Genomic DNA, 18432 nt, shown 5'->3' with positions numbered 1-18432 from the left:
TGTCTGTCACCTACACACCCGTACCTGCATCGCCTCCAGAGCCTCCTTCAGCTGCTGCTTCTCTGGGCGCTCTGACGAGTGGCTGAGCAGCTCCTGAAACACAAAAGCAGGGGATGCATGGGGGGAGCTGCCCGCATCGGTGCTGCGGCCACGGGACGGGGACGGCGCCAACTTGCTGGTGCTGCAGAGACCCGTTACATGGAGCTGACGGCAGGAATTTCACACATAATCAGATTATATGCAAGCTTATTTGATATTCATTAACTGCCTCTTGTGGCTAACAAGTGCAGAATTACCCCAGGTCACCATACTTTAAGAGACGGCACAAATATTATGTCGTGTTAAGTAGCTCTAGTAATTATTTCATTTGAAAGGGGGGAAAAAAAAAACAAAACAAACCTCACTCTGCATCTGGCAATGCTTCCTTCTCTACTGTAAATGCCAAAAGATACTACAGCGAGGATGGCAGCTGGAGGGAAGTGCTAATGCTGAAACACTTACTTTTAGCAGGAGATGGTATTTCAAAACTCTTTGCATTGGAACCACCAGCAGATCCTGCAATTTAAATTTCCCATCCTGGACCTTCAGCGTGCATTCCTATTAAAGAAATCGATAAGGCAGGAGTGAAGTAGCTGAGAGAAAACAATGACTACCCCACAATAATAAAAAAACACACAGTTCCACAGCTGTAACGTTTTGCTTCTGTAACCTCTGTTCTGCTGAGGATCCGCTCGCAGGGCCGCCACCGTGGAGGTTATCGAGGAATAACACACAGGGGCTGGACCCTCAAATGCAGGCATTCTCATGCAGCTGAGCTACTGCAGCTTAATGAGATGCTGCTCATTAGGAGAGCATGTGAGTGCTCCTAGACCTCAGGAAATGTCAAATGAAACGCATTAGCTTAACTCACCTCCTCACTGGCTTGAACTAATGCATTTTATTTGCAAGGGGCTGGGAGCAAGCACGGAGACAGTTGCTGTGGCTTTGCTGATAAGCATTAAAGTCATTAAGATAAGCTAATGTGATCACAGGAAGTTTTGCACAGCTACCTTCATCCAGACCCGTTTGGATATGAGGCTGTGCTAGCCCAGGACCTCTCCGTGGCTTCAGGAGGATCAGCTGAGCTGCCTCGAGGGAGGGAGCACACGGAAAAGCACAGGAGCAAGGGGATGTCACAGCAACCAAGCCTTCAGCAGAGCATGCAGCTCGGCCCCTGATAGCACGATGCAAAATCCGGGGAAGATGTTTCAAGTAATTACTGAATGCACAGCCTTATCCCCAAATTGGGTTGCTATTTTTGCACAAGGAGTCAAGGGACATTTGCAGACAACAAGGTAAGGCGCACAGACAGCCCCGCAAACGCAGATCAGCATCAAGACGAAAGCAGAAATTAGAGAAAAACTGCAGCTTAAACAGCACATCCCTTCTGGGGCTCCTTTGAGCTGCTCAGCACCTGGATCTGCCCCTATTTACCCCAAGCCTTTGTGCTGGGGCAGGAGGGCAGCAGGGAAATCAGGGCACTTGTGTGGGGACTTGGGTTTGCCTCTGACTGTCCCCAGCACCGTGTGGGATCTCGGGAAGCCAGCTGGGTCCCCACGTGTGGATGCTCAATGCCTTTGGGTTTCTACCAAGACAGCAATTGGTCCACAGCCAGTCCTGCGCACAAATAGAGCTGCCCAGATGCTTTCATCTGGTTTAACCCCAGGGAGGAAGGACAGAGCATGGTTTTGGGTTGGGAGAGGAAGAAGCAAGCAGGGGCCAGGATAAGAAACCCCCCAGCTCTGCTCCCAGCTGGGGTAACACAAGCTCAGTCCCCAGCCCCCGTCTCTCACAAAATCCAGCATTTCCAACGTGCCAGCAGCGCCCGCAGCCCTCCCAAACCTGTGGCAGGGTCCGGGGAGCCCTCAGCACCCCAAGGTGCTCACCTCCACCTTCTGCCGCACGTCCTCCCTGTTCGCGATGAGGTGGTTGAGCGTGGTCTGGGCGTACTCCATGTGGCTGCAGTACTTGCCGTAAATCAGTAGCCTTGGGAAGGGAAAAAATCACAAATTTAATCGGAAACACTCGCTGGCAGTTATAACCCGTTATACAAGATCTATACGCACGTACATGGTGGGAGGACAAGGTGAACGGCTACTCCCTGTGTAACTGCTTAGTATTAACATGCTTTTACTGCAGTGCTTTTTAACGCTGACATCTTTTGGAGTTTGCAGAGCTGGAGGCTCTTGGGGCAATTCAGCACAAGGGGCTGTGCAGCCCCATTTCTGGAGCTACAGCAGCTCCCGAGTCCCAAAGCACGGCCCCAGCCAGCCCAGCCCCTCACTCCCCTGTGTCTGGGGCAGAGCAGACAAATCCCTCTTGCAAATACTAAAAGAAATAGGATGCTTTGGGCCACTCTGACCACAGCGAGGGGCAGCAGATGAAGGGAAATGCATGGAGGGGGCGAGCGCTGAACCCTGCAGCCCAAGCACGTGCCTCACTGCAGCGGCTCTTCTGCTGCTAGTCAGCTTTTTTCTCAAGATTACAACACTGACATAATCCCCTCGATGTCTTAATTGGTGCTGTGCCTCCTCGAGCATGATGCTCTCTGGTTTTCTGGCTATGCCACACTATGGTTTGCAAGGGCAGAGCCTTTGTGTAAAAGCAAGCAGCTTCCAGGCACAAAGGGAAAAAGCCCAAACACCAATATAATCTATTTCCCGAGAGCATTTCCAAATGTGGCTGCCACCAGACCCTGCAATGCTCAAGCCCTGTGTATTTGTCTTTATGATCCTCTCCCCACAAAAATACTTCTTCTTCCTGTGTCCCAGCTGCTCACAGCCCAAAAAGCAGTGGCACTAATGCGCACACCTCACGGGTGCTTCACCAAATACAGAGAAGAAACTTTCCATTCTTGAGAAGAGCTCAGAGTGGGCGTGGGTGGTAATTATTGCACCTCACCAGGGAACCAGAGGCTTCAAAGCCCCCTAAATCCCAAGGATGTCTTCTGAAAAGTCCCAGCAGAGCTTCAGGTGTGCAGCAGCGCATCGTGTGCTTCAAGGGGAAGGGGAAGGGGACCCACCTGAGACCACAAAAAGGGGGGACTTGGGGAAAGAGGGTTGTGACAGCCTTTGGAAACACAGCACAGCTCCGTAAGGACACCCCACGCTACAAATCTAAACACCTGACACAAACAGAGCGGTTCTGCTGTGGATTCCCCCTTCTCCTCCATCTTGCTCATTAATCCTACGTGACAGGTTTGGGTTTCCCCCCTCCATTCCTCGCTGTTAACTGCATTGCTGCTGATAAGACACACATTCAGCCGGGCGCTGCAACTCATCCGTTATTCCGGGGCCTCGCTTCTCGATGGGGACGATCTCCAGCACCTGCCCCGGTGTTGCTCTGTAAACGTGGGACCCTCGGACCCGGCAGGTAATTGAATGGAGAGATTTATGGGCTCCGCAGTCCCCGACCACGCCGCAGCCAATACAGATTATTCTTCTGCCTTTTTCCCCTTGACAACTTCTGAGCGGGCACAATAATATCTATCTTGCCAGCACTTGGAGAGATTCGAAGAGGCTTTGGGAGCATAAATTCAAACCTCCAGCCTTCACAGAAAGAGATTTACAAACTATTTCCTTTAAGAAAAAAAAATCTGCAAAGCAGAATAGCAATGCATCATTTTGCCAGGGCGTCTCCGAGGATGTGGACAGGAGCAAGAGCTATTTGTCATGGCTACATTAGATGAGGAAGGTCTCAGCACAGGGACTCTGGAAGCCCACATCCACTTCTTGGTGGGGCAATGCCATCTCGCCATGCGAGCTTGCTGTCTCCTCCTGCACCCTCATCTCTTTGCTGTAGCAGGGGACATCGCCACCTTCCCCCAGCCCTTTCCCTATGGGGGAAAGGACCCTGTCTGTTCAGATCTAGTTGCTCCAAACTCTTCTTCCCCGCTTTTGGGAGCCTATTCTCCTTGAAGAGACCGGTGCAGTTCTCGGCTTAACATTTTTCTAAGTATTTCCCAGCAGGGCACCCCCTCTGCTGTGGCCGAGCTCACAGAAGCAGCAACAGGGACGCTTTGCTCCGCTCCTGCACTGCTCTGAGCTGATGCGCAAAACCTTGTTGTGACAAATAGAAAAGTGGCCTTTTCTTATTTTCTTTTCTCTTCTTTTCTCTTTTCTTTTCTTGGTTTGTCTTTCATTTACCAAAAATTGCTGTAATTGGCCAGATCTTGATCTCAGCAGCTTGCAAGCTCCTAGCTCCTGTGTAGCCATGCAGGTCAGCCCAGGGATGCCCACATCCCTTCCTTGTCCCCGCCTGCACAGCTCCATCCCAGCTTCAAGAAAGGATTCATGCCTGGGGACAGCACTCATGTGCACAGAGCCGAGTCAGGAATTAGGAAATTAAAATCACCTAAGTGGGCTTTATGAGCATTTTTAAGTTATTTGCATTCTTCTTTGGAAACTTTTTTTCTTTAATCCAAGAAACATTCCCTTCTAAAAGAGGCACTGTGAGTGATGGAATATCTGACCTTACGGTGTATTATTAATGCAGATGGTATTTCTGGAGTTATTGACTTCTGAATGGCATTTCTATGTCTAGACACTGGTTTAATCACAGTGAAATAACACCCTGGCATGAGTCCACAATGAATCAGGCCTTTGATTAGTGTTAAGGATATTAAAGGCTTTTATTAACCTTATCTTTGTGTTCGGGGGTACCCCTGCTCGCAGCTGCCAAAACACAGAACCTATTCTGTTTGCGAAAGCAACTTTCCCATTTATTCATCATTCCATAGGTGCAGGGCAACGCCAGTGCCAAACACGGGATTTTTATAGCAAACCACTGCTCTGAGCTAACCAGACAGACGTCTCTCTGCCAGGCCTGATGCTGCCACGCTCCAGGCCCTCAAATCCCCATCAGGGCTTGCAGGAGAAGACAGCATTAAAGCCCATGCAGGGGAGAGAGGTTTTATTCCATTCTGGCTCACTGTAATCAAAACCTTCCCACCTTTATCTCCCCGTCTCCCTGCTGGTAAACCTCTCCCAACGTGTTGTGTTTAAGGGCAGGTCCAAGTGATGTCTCAGCAGCCCAACAGCACCTCGCTGCTGAATTGCTGATAAATTGCTGAAAGTGGTCTGCTGCAACACACATGCAGTTAGAAACCCTCCTTTGTGAAAACCAGAGTTGTCTGAAGGCCGAGTTTCCTTTTTACCTCTCTTTGAATTCCAGAAATACTTTTGCCAGGCTGCTTCCTCCAGACATCATAGAGACGTCGATGGCTCGCAGGAAATTGAAGTGCACTTTAATTAGGTCCTAAAATGAAGAAACAATCAATACTTTAAACACACTTAAAGCGCGTGGGCAAACAGAGCCTGAAGACATGCACGTTCACTTCTTCATCAGGCAGTCATTCTCTCTTTTTCTTTTTAGCTGTTTTTAAAATAAGCCTTCCTGGGTGAGATCAGCCCTAAACGGCAATAAGTACAAGGCTGTCATTCAGATAGGACAAATGCAAGCTGATAGAGCTCCATAGCGGGTGTGGAAATAGCCCCCCTGATCCCACAGAGTGCCCACACCAGCAGCATCCAACCTTTCTGCAGGGAACACGTCTCTGCCACACCACCCTGCCCCTCCTGCCCAGCTGGGGGCTTCATTTTTCTCCATCCTGCCTGCTTCTGAAACAGCCCTGCTGTCTTTCCAAAGCATTTCTAAGCACAGCTAAAATACACACAGGCCAAGGCCCAGCCTTGGAACATCCACTGTATAAAATTATTTTCTTACCTAGAGTTCATATAATCCCCAACTTTAATAATAAGCACTTAAAAAAAAATCTCCTAAGCCCACTCAAGCTCTGCAGCAGATGGAGGACCGAACTTGTTCATGGAAAGGCAGGAATCTAATGTGCAATCTCAAAGTCTTCTCATAAGTGGGAAGCTAAGCTGCCATGAAAAGAGCAAATATTTAAGCCAGCGTTTGTGTTGTTACCTCCAAATTGATGAAAATAGCTTCCATGTCCTGGGGAGTCAGTACCAGCTTCAGTGGGTTCATGTAGTTCTGCAAGAGGCAAGTGGAAAAGGGATTGAAATTGGAGAGAGAACAAGTGTTGTTCTTTTTTTCTGTGTAAGGGAGATACCTTCCTGTTTCACCAGCTGCATTTACCTTGGCAGCTAGACGCCCAGCTTTAATGAATTTGTGCATTTGCAAGGGGCCCATCCAGCAGGGAAGGTGCAGGACACCCCAGTGCTACTACCTCTATTAAACTATTTATTTTATTTTATTTTATTTTATTTTATTTTATTTTATTTTATTTTATTTTATTTTATTTTATTTTATTTTATTTTATTTTTTATTTTACTTTATTTTACTTTATAAACCTGCTAGTTTTCCCACCACATTGCAGCTCTTGGCTGCAGCCGTGAGCAGCTCTGAAGCATCTTTGATTCTCTCCCTAGAATTTCGCCCTTGAAAAAGCGTAGCTGATATGATTACATTGGAAATGCCTTTCTGAACAAATACATATTAATAGAAATATCCACAGTACTTGTAACTACACGAAAAAACACAACACAGATGCGATGCACTGGAGACAGGACCCTCTGGCCCTTAACATGCCGTCAGAACCTGCTAAGCCTCTGCAAGCTGTTTTGAAGGATATCAAAGCAATAACTTAACTCTTTTTTTTTAGACTGAAACAGAGGGTTTATGGCTGTTTTCAAAGAAAAAGAGCTATTTGCACACATTAGGACATTTGGTTGTAAAGTGGGAAATGGTGTTTTATTGCACTCAGTTCTGTGCCCAGCTCCTTTGCAGGAACTTGCAGCAGACTGAGGCAAACAATCACAGAAGGGGGAAAACAAAAGCATTAGGGTGATGAGAAATGGCAGCTTCATTTTCACTATTGTTCTTCATTCCTGCCACTTTCCTTGGAGCAGAAACCACCTCCAGGCTCCGGCAGCACCCATGACTCCACTGCCTTGCTGCGGCGTTCGTTTTATTTTAAAAGAAAGGCACAAAAATAATTTACCAAACCCAATTAAAGCCCATGAATTTGAGCAGTGGAATGTTACTTTTAATCCAATTAGCTTCAATGACAAGTCAGCACAGCTTCAGCACTTTTGAAAAACGCCCAGAACAAAGGAACTCCTTCAAATTACTCGGTGGAAATCGAAGAAGAGATAAGATATCTGCAACCACGGCTCTTATCAGCGACCAGGGGGAGCGGAGCAGGAACTTCTTACCATGGGGTGGGGGGACACAGCAGGGAATTTTTCAGCCTATTTCCAACATGCAGTGATCAGAAAAAAAAATATGCTCTTCAGCTCCTGCCATTACAGGCTGCGCATTTGTGCTTGTCAGGATGGGTTTTCTGTGTCCTCCTCCTCCTCCTCTTGCAATTTAACATCTGAGTGCACTGATCCTGCCTCATCGCATCTGCCAGCTCTCACAGCAAGAACTAACACGGCAAGATTAAGGCAGGATGGAGTGATGGGGTGGAAGGCAATGGTATAAAAAAGGGACGGCTCGGTTCTTACCTTTTCTATGTCTTCAAGTGTTTTGTAGTATTTGGCCTCAGTTTCTTGGATTTCTAGCAAACAGCAATTTCTTTTGTCATCTTCTGTCATGCCCATTTTCTAGAAAAAAGTTAAAGTGATGCATGTTCAGATAGTCCTAATGGTGGTCCTGCTCACACAGCTTCATTTGGCCTTCAGTGATGGCAAAGTTGTAACAAGCCCAAGTCAGGACAGGCAGAGAAGTATTGGCATTAGTTTATGTTAAAGGAAACTATTTTTATCCAAAAAAATTAGGAAGAAACTCTGGCTCTACTATTCAGTGTGTTTCAGCATGGACAGCATTGCATTTTTCCATTTATTATAGCTCCATCACCAAAGACTATCGGCTAAAGAATAAATGAGAGAGAAATGCTCTTTTTCTCTCTCTTTTTTTTTTTTTTTTTTGCTTAAGATGAAAATCACAGCAGAGCCTAAATGGGTCATAAATAATACGTTAGACTTATACAAATCCCCTGCCAGGGCTGCCAAGTCTCATGATTTTAGGTCAGATCTGATACTACACGTGTTGGTGTGTTTTTTTTTCAAAGCCTCAACTCCTGGAGTCACTTCTCTACCTCTGTAAAGAGGAGCTGAGGAGTCGTGGTGGGAGGTGAAGCACTTGCCAGTGCCGAGTTTGGGGGGTGATTCAGTCGGTGGTTTGATGTAATGATCATGCACGGGACGGCACATCCTCAGCGTGCCTGTTGTAACCCCCAGTTTGGACCTAGCAGCAAACCGGTGTTTTAATCGATGCGGCTTACCTGCATGTATCTAATCTGAAGCATGCAGAAATACAAGAAACCAATTAGCGTTACACACTCGCTATGGCAACACAGCTTAAAAAGAATCCAATATCGAGACAGAAACGTGGGTGATTGTATTAAAACTAGACTCTTGCTCAAGGGCAGGGAGGAAAGGGGGTGCCCAAGGAAACAAAACACTGCAGAGGGCACTGAAAAACTGTTCTCACCGCCCCTAATCTGGCACTGCCTGCCTGCTGGGCACCCGTGTCATGGGACCATTCGCTTTGGCAGGGGTCCCTGGGGACACTTTGTGCCCAGCTCCTTAATCCAGAAAGGTTTTTGGAGCTGCTCAGGCTGCAGACAAGGGGTGAAGAGATGAAACGCCTCATCCAGCATCGTCACAGCTTTCACATCACCCGTGGCCAGGCTTGGTTTTGGTTCCCAAGCTCCCAGCACCCATCCATGTGTTTTGGGTGTTGAATGGCTCAGCAAAGCGTGCATTTATCCTGCTGTGCTGCAGGGAGCTCTGCACCACGGCCAGCTGCTGTTTGCCAGCAGGAGGCAGTAATTGGGGTTTACACGAATCCAGAGCTGGCAGATATCAGGGGATGGGAGAATGTGGAAGCTTGTGCTCTGATGGAAGGCTCCCTTCCAGCTCTGCACCAGCAAAAACCAGTGTGGCCCTTCTCCGTGGGGACACAGGCAGCAAGGAGGGCTGAAGGCACCTCTGGGGAGATGCAAGAGCCACCATCACCTTCCTGGCCCATCCATGGAGCAGGAAACTTGCACCAGAGCCCCTTGGAGTCAATGCAAGTCCCTCTGTGATGTCTTGCATGCCGCACTCCTGCTTTTCCCCACTGTCTTTGGAGGTGACACATGAGGTCGGCTGCTTCTCCACAAAGCCACACAAGGCCCTAGGTCCCCTAACTCCAGGAATCTCAGCCGTGAAAGCTCCAAGCACCCAGGCAGGAGCAGGAACAAGCTCCAACCCTCGTGCTGAACCCTCAGCACACAAATCTGCCAGCCCGGATCTAAAAATACCGTCGCACAGGGCACGAGGCTCGGTGATGGAGCACGTACGAGCCCCGTCGCCCCCCAGAGGGGCTGCAGCGACACACTCTGCGCTGGCTCAGCAGCAAACAACTATTTTTAGCTTGTCTTTTACCATTTGGGCTTATTAGCTCTCCTTCCCCTTCCTCCTCCGCCAACTCCTTCAGACGATGCGATGTGCTGGAAAACTCCTCGGAGAGCTCCCTCCGGGCCAGCGCCATCCCACTCGGCTTATTTTTACCTCTGGCGAGGCAGCTTGGCTTCGAGGGATGATGCAAAGTGATTTGCTCCCCTGCAGCAACCCCCGTCATCTGTGGATCACTTATTTAATTCTATCCTCAACCCCCATCAGCCGTGGATCACTTATTATTTAATTCTATCCTCTCCCTTCCCCCCTGCCCAATTCCAGTTCAAAAAACCGCATGTGGATTATTACCATGGGCTGCTGAACTTCCACTCTGATGATATCTTCGTAGATATCATCGCCTTCATCTTCGCAGGGGACGCAGTCGTAAATATCCTCCCCCAGATCATGTTCGCTGGAACGAGAAGGAGAAAAGCTCAGGGACAGCAGGGCACGTTCACTGCTGCAGGATCGCAGGGAGAGCGATCACAGCCATAAGGAAACCCCAAGGCCCGTGGCATTGACATCCGTCCATGCTTCCCATCAGCATTGAAGTCCATTTTTTGGGATCGGCCCCACTGGCTGGCAGCTGGGCAAGGTGAAGGTGGACCCAACCTGGGTCCATCCACTCCTCTGAAGGTGTCCGCAGCCTCCTGTGAGCACTTTATGACCCACTGCAGCCCCCAGTGGCAACCTTATTGGAAAATGGGGATAAAAGAGACACTGGGGAAAAAAAAAAATTGAAAAAAAATCACACAGCCACACTCCCAGTGCACGTTTTGCCATAAGAGAATCTCACCAGATGCTCAGCTCTGTGATGCTCAGTCCCAGTGCTGGGCAGACTCCAGTAACAGCATTTACATCACAGGTGAATCAAATAGCCAAAAAGTCACATTTTCAGGGCTGGCCAAGATGTTTAGGAGATGCCCCTGCAAGCACAGGCTTTAAGGTGTCCCTGCAACGTAGTGCCCAACTTCTACTGAAGGTTTTAGGTACTTAATTGTCACCTGAGCCTTTGCAAACTCCCCCAGGGGCTCCTAAGTCTTGGAGCTCTTCTGAAAATGCAACCCACAATAAATACCAATTAACAACAGTAATGCTAGAGCTTAGATCTACAGGTGCAAATTGCTAACAGCTCCCACTGAAGTCAACCTCATGGGATCAGGACAGTGTGAAATGCTGGAATATCAAACAGCTTTCACATATTTTACAAGCAGTCTCTTTCAACATGGGCATTAATTACATACAAATACGTTTAGGTGTAAAACCGTGCTCAAAACGTAATGCTCAAATCTCTATATTATACAGCACTGAGCAGCAGAGCACATCTGTTTGCAAAACCGGGCTTTATTTCTTTTCTAAATGCAGCTCTTTCTATTTTTAAAAACAGATTTATTTAATAAAAGTTTGGGGATTTTAAATAAATTCACTGGCATGATGTATCCATCCCATTCTTCCAGAGTGATGCATTGCAGCTGCTGTAATAATGCCCACTAATAGCTGGTGATCCATCTTCCCCTTCCCAAGCGTCGCCGTCACCGTTATTATCTGTACCAATATTTATATTCTCAGCTCCTCTCCTTATCCAGAGCAAGTAACTCCTGCTTCCTGATTAATCTTCCCTTCTCGGATTGCTGGCTGCCTCTCCATACATCATTTCCCTGGCTCGAAGGTCGTTAGGAACCGTACGGCTGGGTTAATGTCGCAAGCGCGAGCCTGGCGGCTGCTGCCCAACCATGGCCAACTCTCCCCTGCTCACCGGCACCAGCACAAGCCCTCGCTATCTCTATTTGCTGCCTGGAGACAGAAACAGAGACAATTCCCAAATCCTAGGGCCAACTGGAAGGGCACATCCATTTCAGAGCTTAGAGAAGTGCTCAAACCCATCCCCTTCCGTCGGTGCCGTGTTTTGGCTGCCGGAGTGGAAAATAAGCACACTCCCCCGTTATTAAAAAAGAGAATTGGCTTTGGGTGGTTTTACACAGCAACAACCCACAAAGACACTAAATTTTAAACGCCCTAAGGGCAGATATTTTCAGCAGTACCGTCAGCATCCCAAGCATGTCCCACGTGGACTGCGCAACCTGGGGAGGCCAGACCCTCACCTCTTTCTTTGCAGGGACAGGATTTAGTCCTTCAATAAAAGCAGCAAACTGAGAGCTGCCCAGTGGGACTGGAGCCTGTGATCTACTGCCTGGATTAGGAGCTTCATTGACATCTCTGGGTTTGGCAAAGGGATTTGATCCTCCCTTCAGAGGTAACAGCAACATTTGCAAGTGCTGTTATTAGGATGGATACAAACAGCTTTGGGCTGGCAGCTTCTTGCCTAGCCAAGGAAGCTTATTCAGGGCAAAGTAATGGGAGTTGTTTTTATGTAAGGCAATTTCAGGCAAAGCCAGTGCTTTTGGCCAAGCTTTTCCTCCCTGGCAATGACCACTCTGCACAAATGCCTTCCAAAGCAGGCAGTGGCCCTGCTGTGAGCAGCTCCCACAAGAGAGGGACCGATGACATTTCCAGTGGCATTACAGACGAGGAAGGTAAGCAGAGAAATGCTGGGAAGCTGATGAGTTTGTACCAGCCTCAGAAATTCTCGGACGAGTCCCAGCGAGGTGCTCAGCACCAAACCAACCACGCCATGACCCACCCAAAACCACAGCGCGGCTTTGCTGCACTGATCAAAGACCAGGAAGAGCAAAAGGAGGAAGGAGAAGGAGCTAAAATAAGAGGACCAAAAGCTGAACACAGATTTCCAGCACTGCAGCTGGGGTTAAGAGCCAGAGGGTGAGCAGAGCCCCGTGCCGGCAACACATCTGGCAGGGTTAGGTGTCAGGGTGATGGAGGGCAAGATGTGCAACGCAGCGGCTGGACCCGAGATCTTGCAGGGTTTTTATTACCCAGATGTTATTTAGACTGAGACACAGGTCTGGAAATAGCAAGAGAGGCCTTCACCCATCTATTCTGCTCTGGTCTCACATTCTCCGTTGGAAGTCGAACCTTATAATCTCAGAAATGAGCCTCGAGCAGTTATAGCAACTAACATCATCTCAGAGATGGCAAAAGCAAGACATATAAAATCTTTGCTGATGACAAAGAAGAAAAGATGTGTACAAGTGCTCTGGCTTGAGTGTCCTGGACCACAGAGCCATTTATTTCACTGCCTGGCATGTGTGGTTTTCCCAACACGGGAAAAATAATGAGAAAAGTGGCAGCTAACTTATCATCTCACCTTGGCTTCTCAATTCATTACTTTCTTTTTTTAAAATGCACTTGAGCAATTCTGCTGATCACATCACTGTTTTGGAAGACGTGACGAGAGCCACTGATAACAGCAGGGAAAGAAATAAACTTCAGCAAGAAGCTCGAAGCAGGGGACAGGTTTGGGGCAAAGTGTGCCCAAATGAGCGGCATCACTTGGGCACAAGCTCTCACTTTTAGAGGAGAAAAAGAGGTAAGAGTTACTCAAAGGGAATGTTTCCTGTCAAACCATTCACAGCTCTTCTATGAATTGACTCCAAATTATTCAAATACCTACCAAACAACCCCAAACACACCCTGGGTGTAACCCTCACACCACGCTCCGTGCCAGCAGAGGGCCAGGGCCCTGCAGAGGGAAGGTAAGCAGAGCAGGTTTGTGATAAGGAAGGTTCAGATGCTGTAAAGAAGACCAGGATTAATTGCCCTCATAAATTTATCATGACAAAATAACCGGGGTGAGGTGAAGCAGCAGCAGAGAGAATTCACATGAAGCGCTAAGTAAGGCTTGGGAGGTGCCAGAGTGGCTCGGGGCGGCTAAAACAGACACCCTGAGATGCGAAGGCAGCGGGCAGGATGGTGCTGAGCAGCACGGCGGGTCGCTGCCTGCTGCCAGGAGGCTCGCACGGACCCGGCCAAACACTGCTTCGATTCTTCTCAGCAGTTCCCAGCGAAGGCAGCCGTGTTATCGCCCCGACCCACTCATTTCCTTGTGTAAATTTCTCCCCAGCGTGCTGCTGGAGGGCCTGGCAGCCGGGCGGGCTGCAATAAATCACGCGGCAGAGGATGCTCGACCTTTTACCACTCCTCCCAGCGCTGATGGTACAGCCACCATCCAGCCCTGCCATCTGCCCTAGTGCTCCCAGGCTGCCATCTGGCCGACAGAAGCACGAGCAGAGGGGGCAGGCGGGCTGAGGACAGGGAATTTGAGACCTTGCTCGCTCCCCTGATAGCCTTTTGGTTTCCCCTCCCCTCTCCATCACTGATTGCTCTTTTTTTTTTTTTTTTTGTATGTAAAATAAATATCTGTCTCCATGCCATTATCTGGCTTGACCTCCTGGACGCACAGCACGATGCTGGGGATAAGGTAATCTGCACGAAAAATCAGCCCTGCCCCAAAAGAGAGGGCACAAAGGGCTCAGCAAGGCACGGACATCCTTTAGGGCCGCCAGCCATCAAAACATTGTTTGAACCAGCTCAATATTTATCCAGAGCTTTTTACTATAGGAACACAACATCCAAAGACAGCCCCAAGTGGGAGACTCCTCTGCCCTGTAGGGGTGACTGGGCAGGTTCCAGTCTGTGCCAGTTGTCCCCCTCCTCCTGTCCCTCCCTGTCCCTGCAAAGCCAGCGGGGACAGCAGGCTGGCACCCTGCAATGGCACATTTTGCAGAGTTTTTAAGCACAGGGCTGTGCATCCCTCCACAGCAATCCAAAGGGCAGAAATCACCACTCGGATAACTCAGTGCAGCCGACACAGAAGCAGCACAGGGATAGGGGACTGCTTTTGCAAGAGGGAAGATTGCTGTGCGTGGTTTTACTGTTCCTAGTGATTTCTTCTGAGCGTTGGGTCACTTCACTGCTGTGCAAATCATTTCCTCGCCCTCGATACAGCACTCGGGATGCACTCACATCTCCCCAAGGCAGCTGGATCGGGAGCGATACTCAATGCAGAGCTGCTGGGCGGACTGAATCACTCGCAGCCCGTGAATGATGCCCTTGTTCCGCTGCTTGGGGATCGGCAGCAGCTAAGAAAGAGCTTTCTCATGCGGCCTCGTGGCTTGCCAGCGCGCAGCGTGGGTGCCCAGCGTGCACCATTGTGAGCGGCAGGCTGCCCCTGAACGTCCCCTGGGAGATGCTCCTTGGCCGGGGCAGGAAGGGGCAGCGGTGCTGCTGTGTCAGCAGGCAGCGCACCAGCCCTGCCGCTCGGGGTCTCTCGGGGGCATTTCAGGGTTGTTTTACAGTTGCAGATGAATTACGGCTCCATTTCACGGGTTGTGCCTCCGCACGACTCGGCCGCGCTGGGAGCGCTGATTCCTATGAACGAATTCGTGAGCTATCCCCCTTTACACACCCCTGTCAGCACTGGTCCCACCTAATGATGTAAAGAGGAGGATTTGGCAAAGGGCAGGGGAAGAAAAAACAAGCTAAAAGTCGAAGATGATCTGGGACAGAAGAAAGGAGCTCGTGCCCCACCGGCAGCCGATCAGAAATACATTTCCAAGCCATCAGAGCACATTTAGGGCCCCCATGGCCAGACCAACTCCCAGCCACGAGCGAAGGGATGGGGGGAAACTGGGACAGCCACATCTGGACACTGCCCCTCGGTCCCCAACGCTCAGAGGCGTCCCCTCCTACACACACAGCACCTTGCAGAGCCCCCGTGCAAAAATTGGGTATTTAAAAAGCCCAATATTAAAAGGATTTCCAGAACTTCAGGAGAGGGGGAGGGATGTTGCTCTTAAAAGGATCCTTTTCTAAGTTCAAATTTTATTAAACTGCAGCTGCTGGGACCAACCCAAGAGCGGGGGATTGCAGTATCCTCCGTTCCCTGTACGGGGGATTTATGATTTACTTTCGTAATAACCGAAGCCATAAGGAACTCATTGGATTAAGGAGCCTTATTATTTATGTTGTGGAACAATAATATTTAACCGTATGAAGCCGCACATCCACCCGCCCAGCTTTTCTCCCCGTCTGAAACAGGCTGCACTTTGTGAGTCCGGTCCCGGCCCCGCCGGAGCCGATGGGAATATTGCCATCGAATTCCGATCAGGCCAATGTTTCACCAGCCACCAGCTTGAGTTCAAGGTTGTTTAAAAGCTTGTTATAGCATCCCCACAGCTCAGGGGCAACAAAGCACAGGCACCGGGGACGCAAATAAATACAGGCAGGGGAAGGCGCTGCCCGGTGCGAGGGGCTGGCACCCGTCGAGGCACCGGGTACCCCCGTCACAGCCACGGGCTCTCTCCTGCCCCGTTTTGGCTGCTCTGCCCTGCACAGCGGGTGCTACGAGCCTTTGTGAAGTCCCAGCTGTTCGTGGAAAGTGTGCTGCTGAAGTGAGACACGGCTTGGAAAACAATTAAATTGCTCAGGTTCATGCATTGTGTGGGACCTTGGGGTTACCGTGGGGGTTATTCCCCAACCTGCAGCCCCACAGAGAGCACTCGGTGCAAGCCCTGCTGCAGGAATCACACCCAGGGCTTTTGCAGCTCTTGAAGGGATGCGGCAGGAGGGGGTCCCCATGGGCTGTCCCCCCCCCGAGCCGCCCATGAACTCGGCCTGACCCAAAGCAACATCTCCCAGGGCTCTGCAGGGTAAAGACAGAGCACTGTAAGTGCCCCCACATCATCAGAGCAGCCAGGCCGGTGCCCCCAGCCCCGCTGTCAAACCCCATCAGTCTTTGCTAGGTCTAAAGGACAACCTTTCCCCATCGTGTGTCCCCCCCACCCCCCAGGGAAGCGAGGCACTCACTCGGCCAGCTCCTCCAGGCTGCGGTACACGTCGTCATCGTTCTCCGCGGTCTCCTCCGAAGGGAAGGGCCTGCAAAGGAGATGGGTGATAGTGTTAGTGCTTAGTTTGGCAGTCCCAGCCAAACCCAGAGCATCACCAGAGCTGCTTACCGAGCACAATATCCCTTGCAAACACATTTATCCCCCTCGAGGCATTAGGTCCCAGGGGGACCCACACCCTAGGAAACCACCGTGCTGCTCTTTCTGCTTGCCACAGCTCAAACACCCTCATCTGAAGCTGTGCTGCCAGCAGGAGAGCCCACCAGGACAAACAAGTCCTTACAAGAGTGGGGCTTCCTCATATGAACATGTTGAAAAAATGCTAAAACCCTATCGGGGGGCGAGGGGGAGAGAAAGGACATCAAAAGGGCAAAAGAAAGCGGGGAGAAGCGGATTAAAAAGAGGAAGGGAGGGAATGGGGAGGCAGGGGGGGAAAAGCAAGAATTCCTTGGCTCGTTCTGAAGTAATAATCAAGTAATGTAGGAAAGAGATGAAAAATATTGCTTTAATTAAAGCCAATGTATTATTGCTGGCATGGGGCCTTGGTGGGCCAGGGCTCTGCTGGGGCTGGATGCACCTTGCGCCGCCGGCTGCAGCACGGGGCCGGGGAGGATGCTGAAGGGAAGAGGACACACGTGAACCTCCAGCTGCCCCCACGTGCAATTTCCTCCTCAGTTCTATCCCACTCTCCCTATTTCACGATGGATTGCCTCTCCTGAAAGATTTAATACGTGGCCTGGCTGGGCCCTCAATTTGCTATTTTTGGATCTTGTCTCCAGCACTAATTTGCCTGCCCTCCCCTGCTTCGCTTCGCCCCAGTTTTGGTGAGCGGCTTCAGGCCGAGTGAACCAGGGGCTGAATGCGGGAGTTAACCCCAACCACTGCCAGGTGGTGAGCCCAGCACAGGGCAGGATGATGCCATACTCCTAGTCTTGGGGTTGTGGTGCCTCCCCGTGAGATGCAAACCCACAGAACAAGGGCGCACGGCCCCGGGCTGGTTGGATCTCACCATGCACACGTGCCAAGGGGCAATGCAGGAGGCAGGGAGCCACGGGTGGGAATAGCAGACGGGGCTGTTTCTGCTCTCCCCGCAATGCAGTGGCCATCCCAGAGCCCCAACATCTGTCTGCATGTCTGTGAGATGTGCCCTCTGCATTTTGGGGACGAGCATCAAAGCGCAAAGGCACAGCGAGAGATCAGGGGGGGCTTCACAAAGCTTCAAAAGGCACGTGTTTGTGGGTTTCCTCTGCCCTGGGGACTTGGGGCTAGCACGAATCCACGTGAAGCTCTCACAAAAAGTCACCAGCTAGCCCTGCCCATGGCTGAGCTGATCCTGGGGAAACATCTTCAGATTTCAGCCCAACAGCAAGGGGAACGGCAGCAGCACTGCACCACCCTGCAAAGTCCCAGGAGGAGAGAAAAAAAGCAGAGGTGACCTCTGCTCAAACACCACTGGTTAAAGTAAAGGCAAAAACCCACCACAAGACATGACCTCCTTTTTTCTAAACGCACCTTCTGCATTTAAACTCTATTTCCTCTTCCAGCGCTCACCATGCCAGAACGAAAGACGTTAAAGAGCTATCAGGAATATTAAAATCACGAGAATGCGTTTCCAACCATAAATCTGGCCTTGAGGTGTAATCAAGGGCTGTGATAAACCCCCACCGTGTAAGACAAGGAGAGAGCAAAGAGAAAACCATCTCCTAATGAGAGTTTCTGGGAGACAGCAGCTCCGCAAGCCCCGGCAGCCTCACCTTGACCGTGGGCAACGCACCGGAGTGAAAGTCAGGGCAGGGGAGGAATTAATAACCTGTATCTCAGCAATTGCAGGTAATGGCTAAATAGGGACGCGCGGAATGCAATTAGAAGGAAGGTCAGGCTGATGGAAGGGTTACCAAATGAGCCGTCTGAAATTCGGAGCTGAAGGGCGGCTTTTTTGGAGGAAGCACTTTGGTCGAGCCCTTTGAGCTGGCTGCCTGTGCAAATGTGTGGCTTGTCCAGGCGCCACACGAGACCCCAGTGATGCTCACAAGTCCCTGGGTCATTGTCATGGGAGCGGGGCTGCCACCTCCCTGCCCAAAGCAGGGTGCCAGCCGCCCCTCTCCCAGCTGGCAGCACCCAGGCAGGGACTTGCCAGGGGGTTCAGGCAGCTGGCACCCAAAAGCTGCACCTCCTCCAGCCACAAGCTCTCCGAGAGCTGTCATAGTGTCTAGGACCAG

The 18432-nt window shown here is 50.3% G+C and overlaps 1 protein-coding gene across 1 annotated transcript in view; it reads right to left on the bottom strand.

The window, feature by feature from the left end:
• The window catches only part of VAV2 (vav guanine nucleotide exchange factor 2), a 123337-nt gene that overhangs the window by 17299 nt on the left and 87606 nt on the right, over positions 1-18432 (bottom strand). The window contains exons 4-11 of the mRNA XM_082775564.1: positions 16176-16244; positions 9762-9864; positions 7515-7613; positions 5968-6036; positions 5195-5295; positions 1926-2025; positions 502-597; positions 25-93 (exon numbers count right to left, since the gene is read on the bottom strand). Coding sequence (XP_082631690.1) covers positions 25-93; positions 502-597; positions 1926-2025; positions 5195-5295; positions 5968-6036; positions 7515-7613; positions 9762-9864; positions 16176-16244 — 706 coding nt within the window. The remainder of the gene's footprint in view (positions 1-24; positions 94-501; positions 598-1925; positions 2026-5194; positions 5296-5967; positions 6037-7514; positions 7614-9761; positions 9865-16175; positions 16245-18432) is intronic.

Source organism: Aythya marila (genome assembly GCF_965140915.1).
Source record: "Aythya marila genome assembly, chromosome: 19".
NCBI lineage: Eukaryota > Metazoa > Chordata > Aves > Anseriformes > Anatidae > Aythya > Aythya marila.
This window is presented reverse-complemented; position numbering and strand designations above follow the sequence as displayed.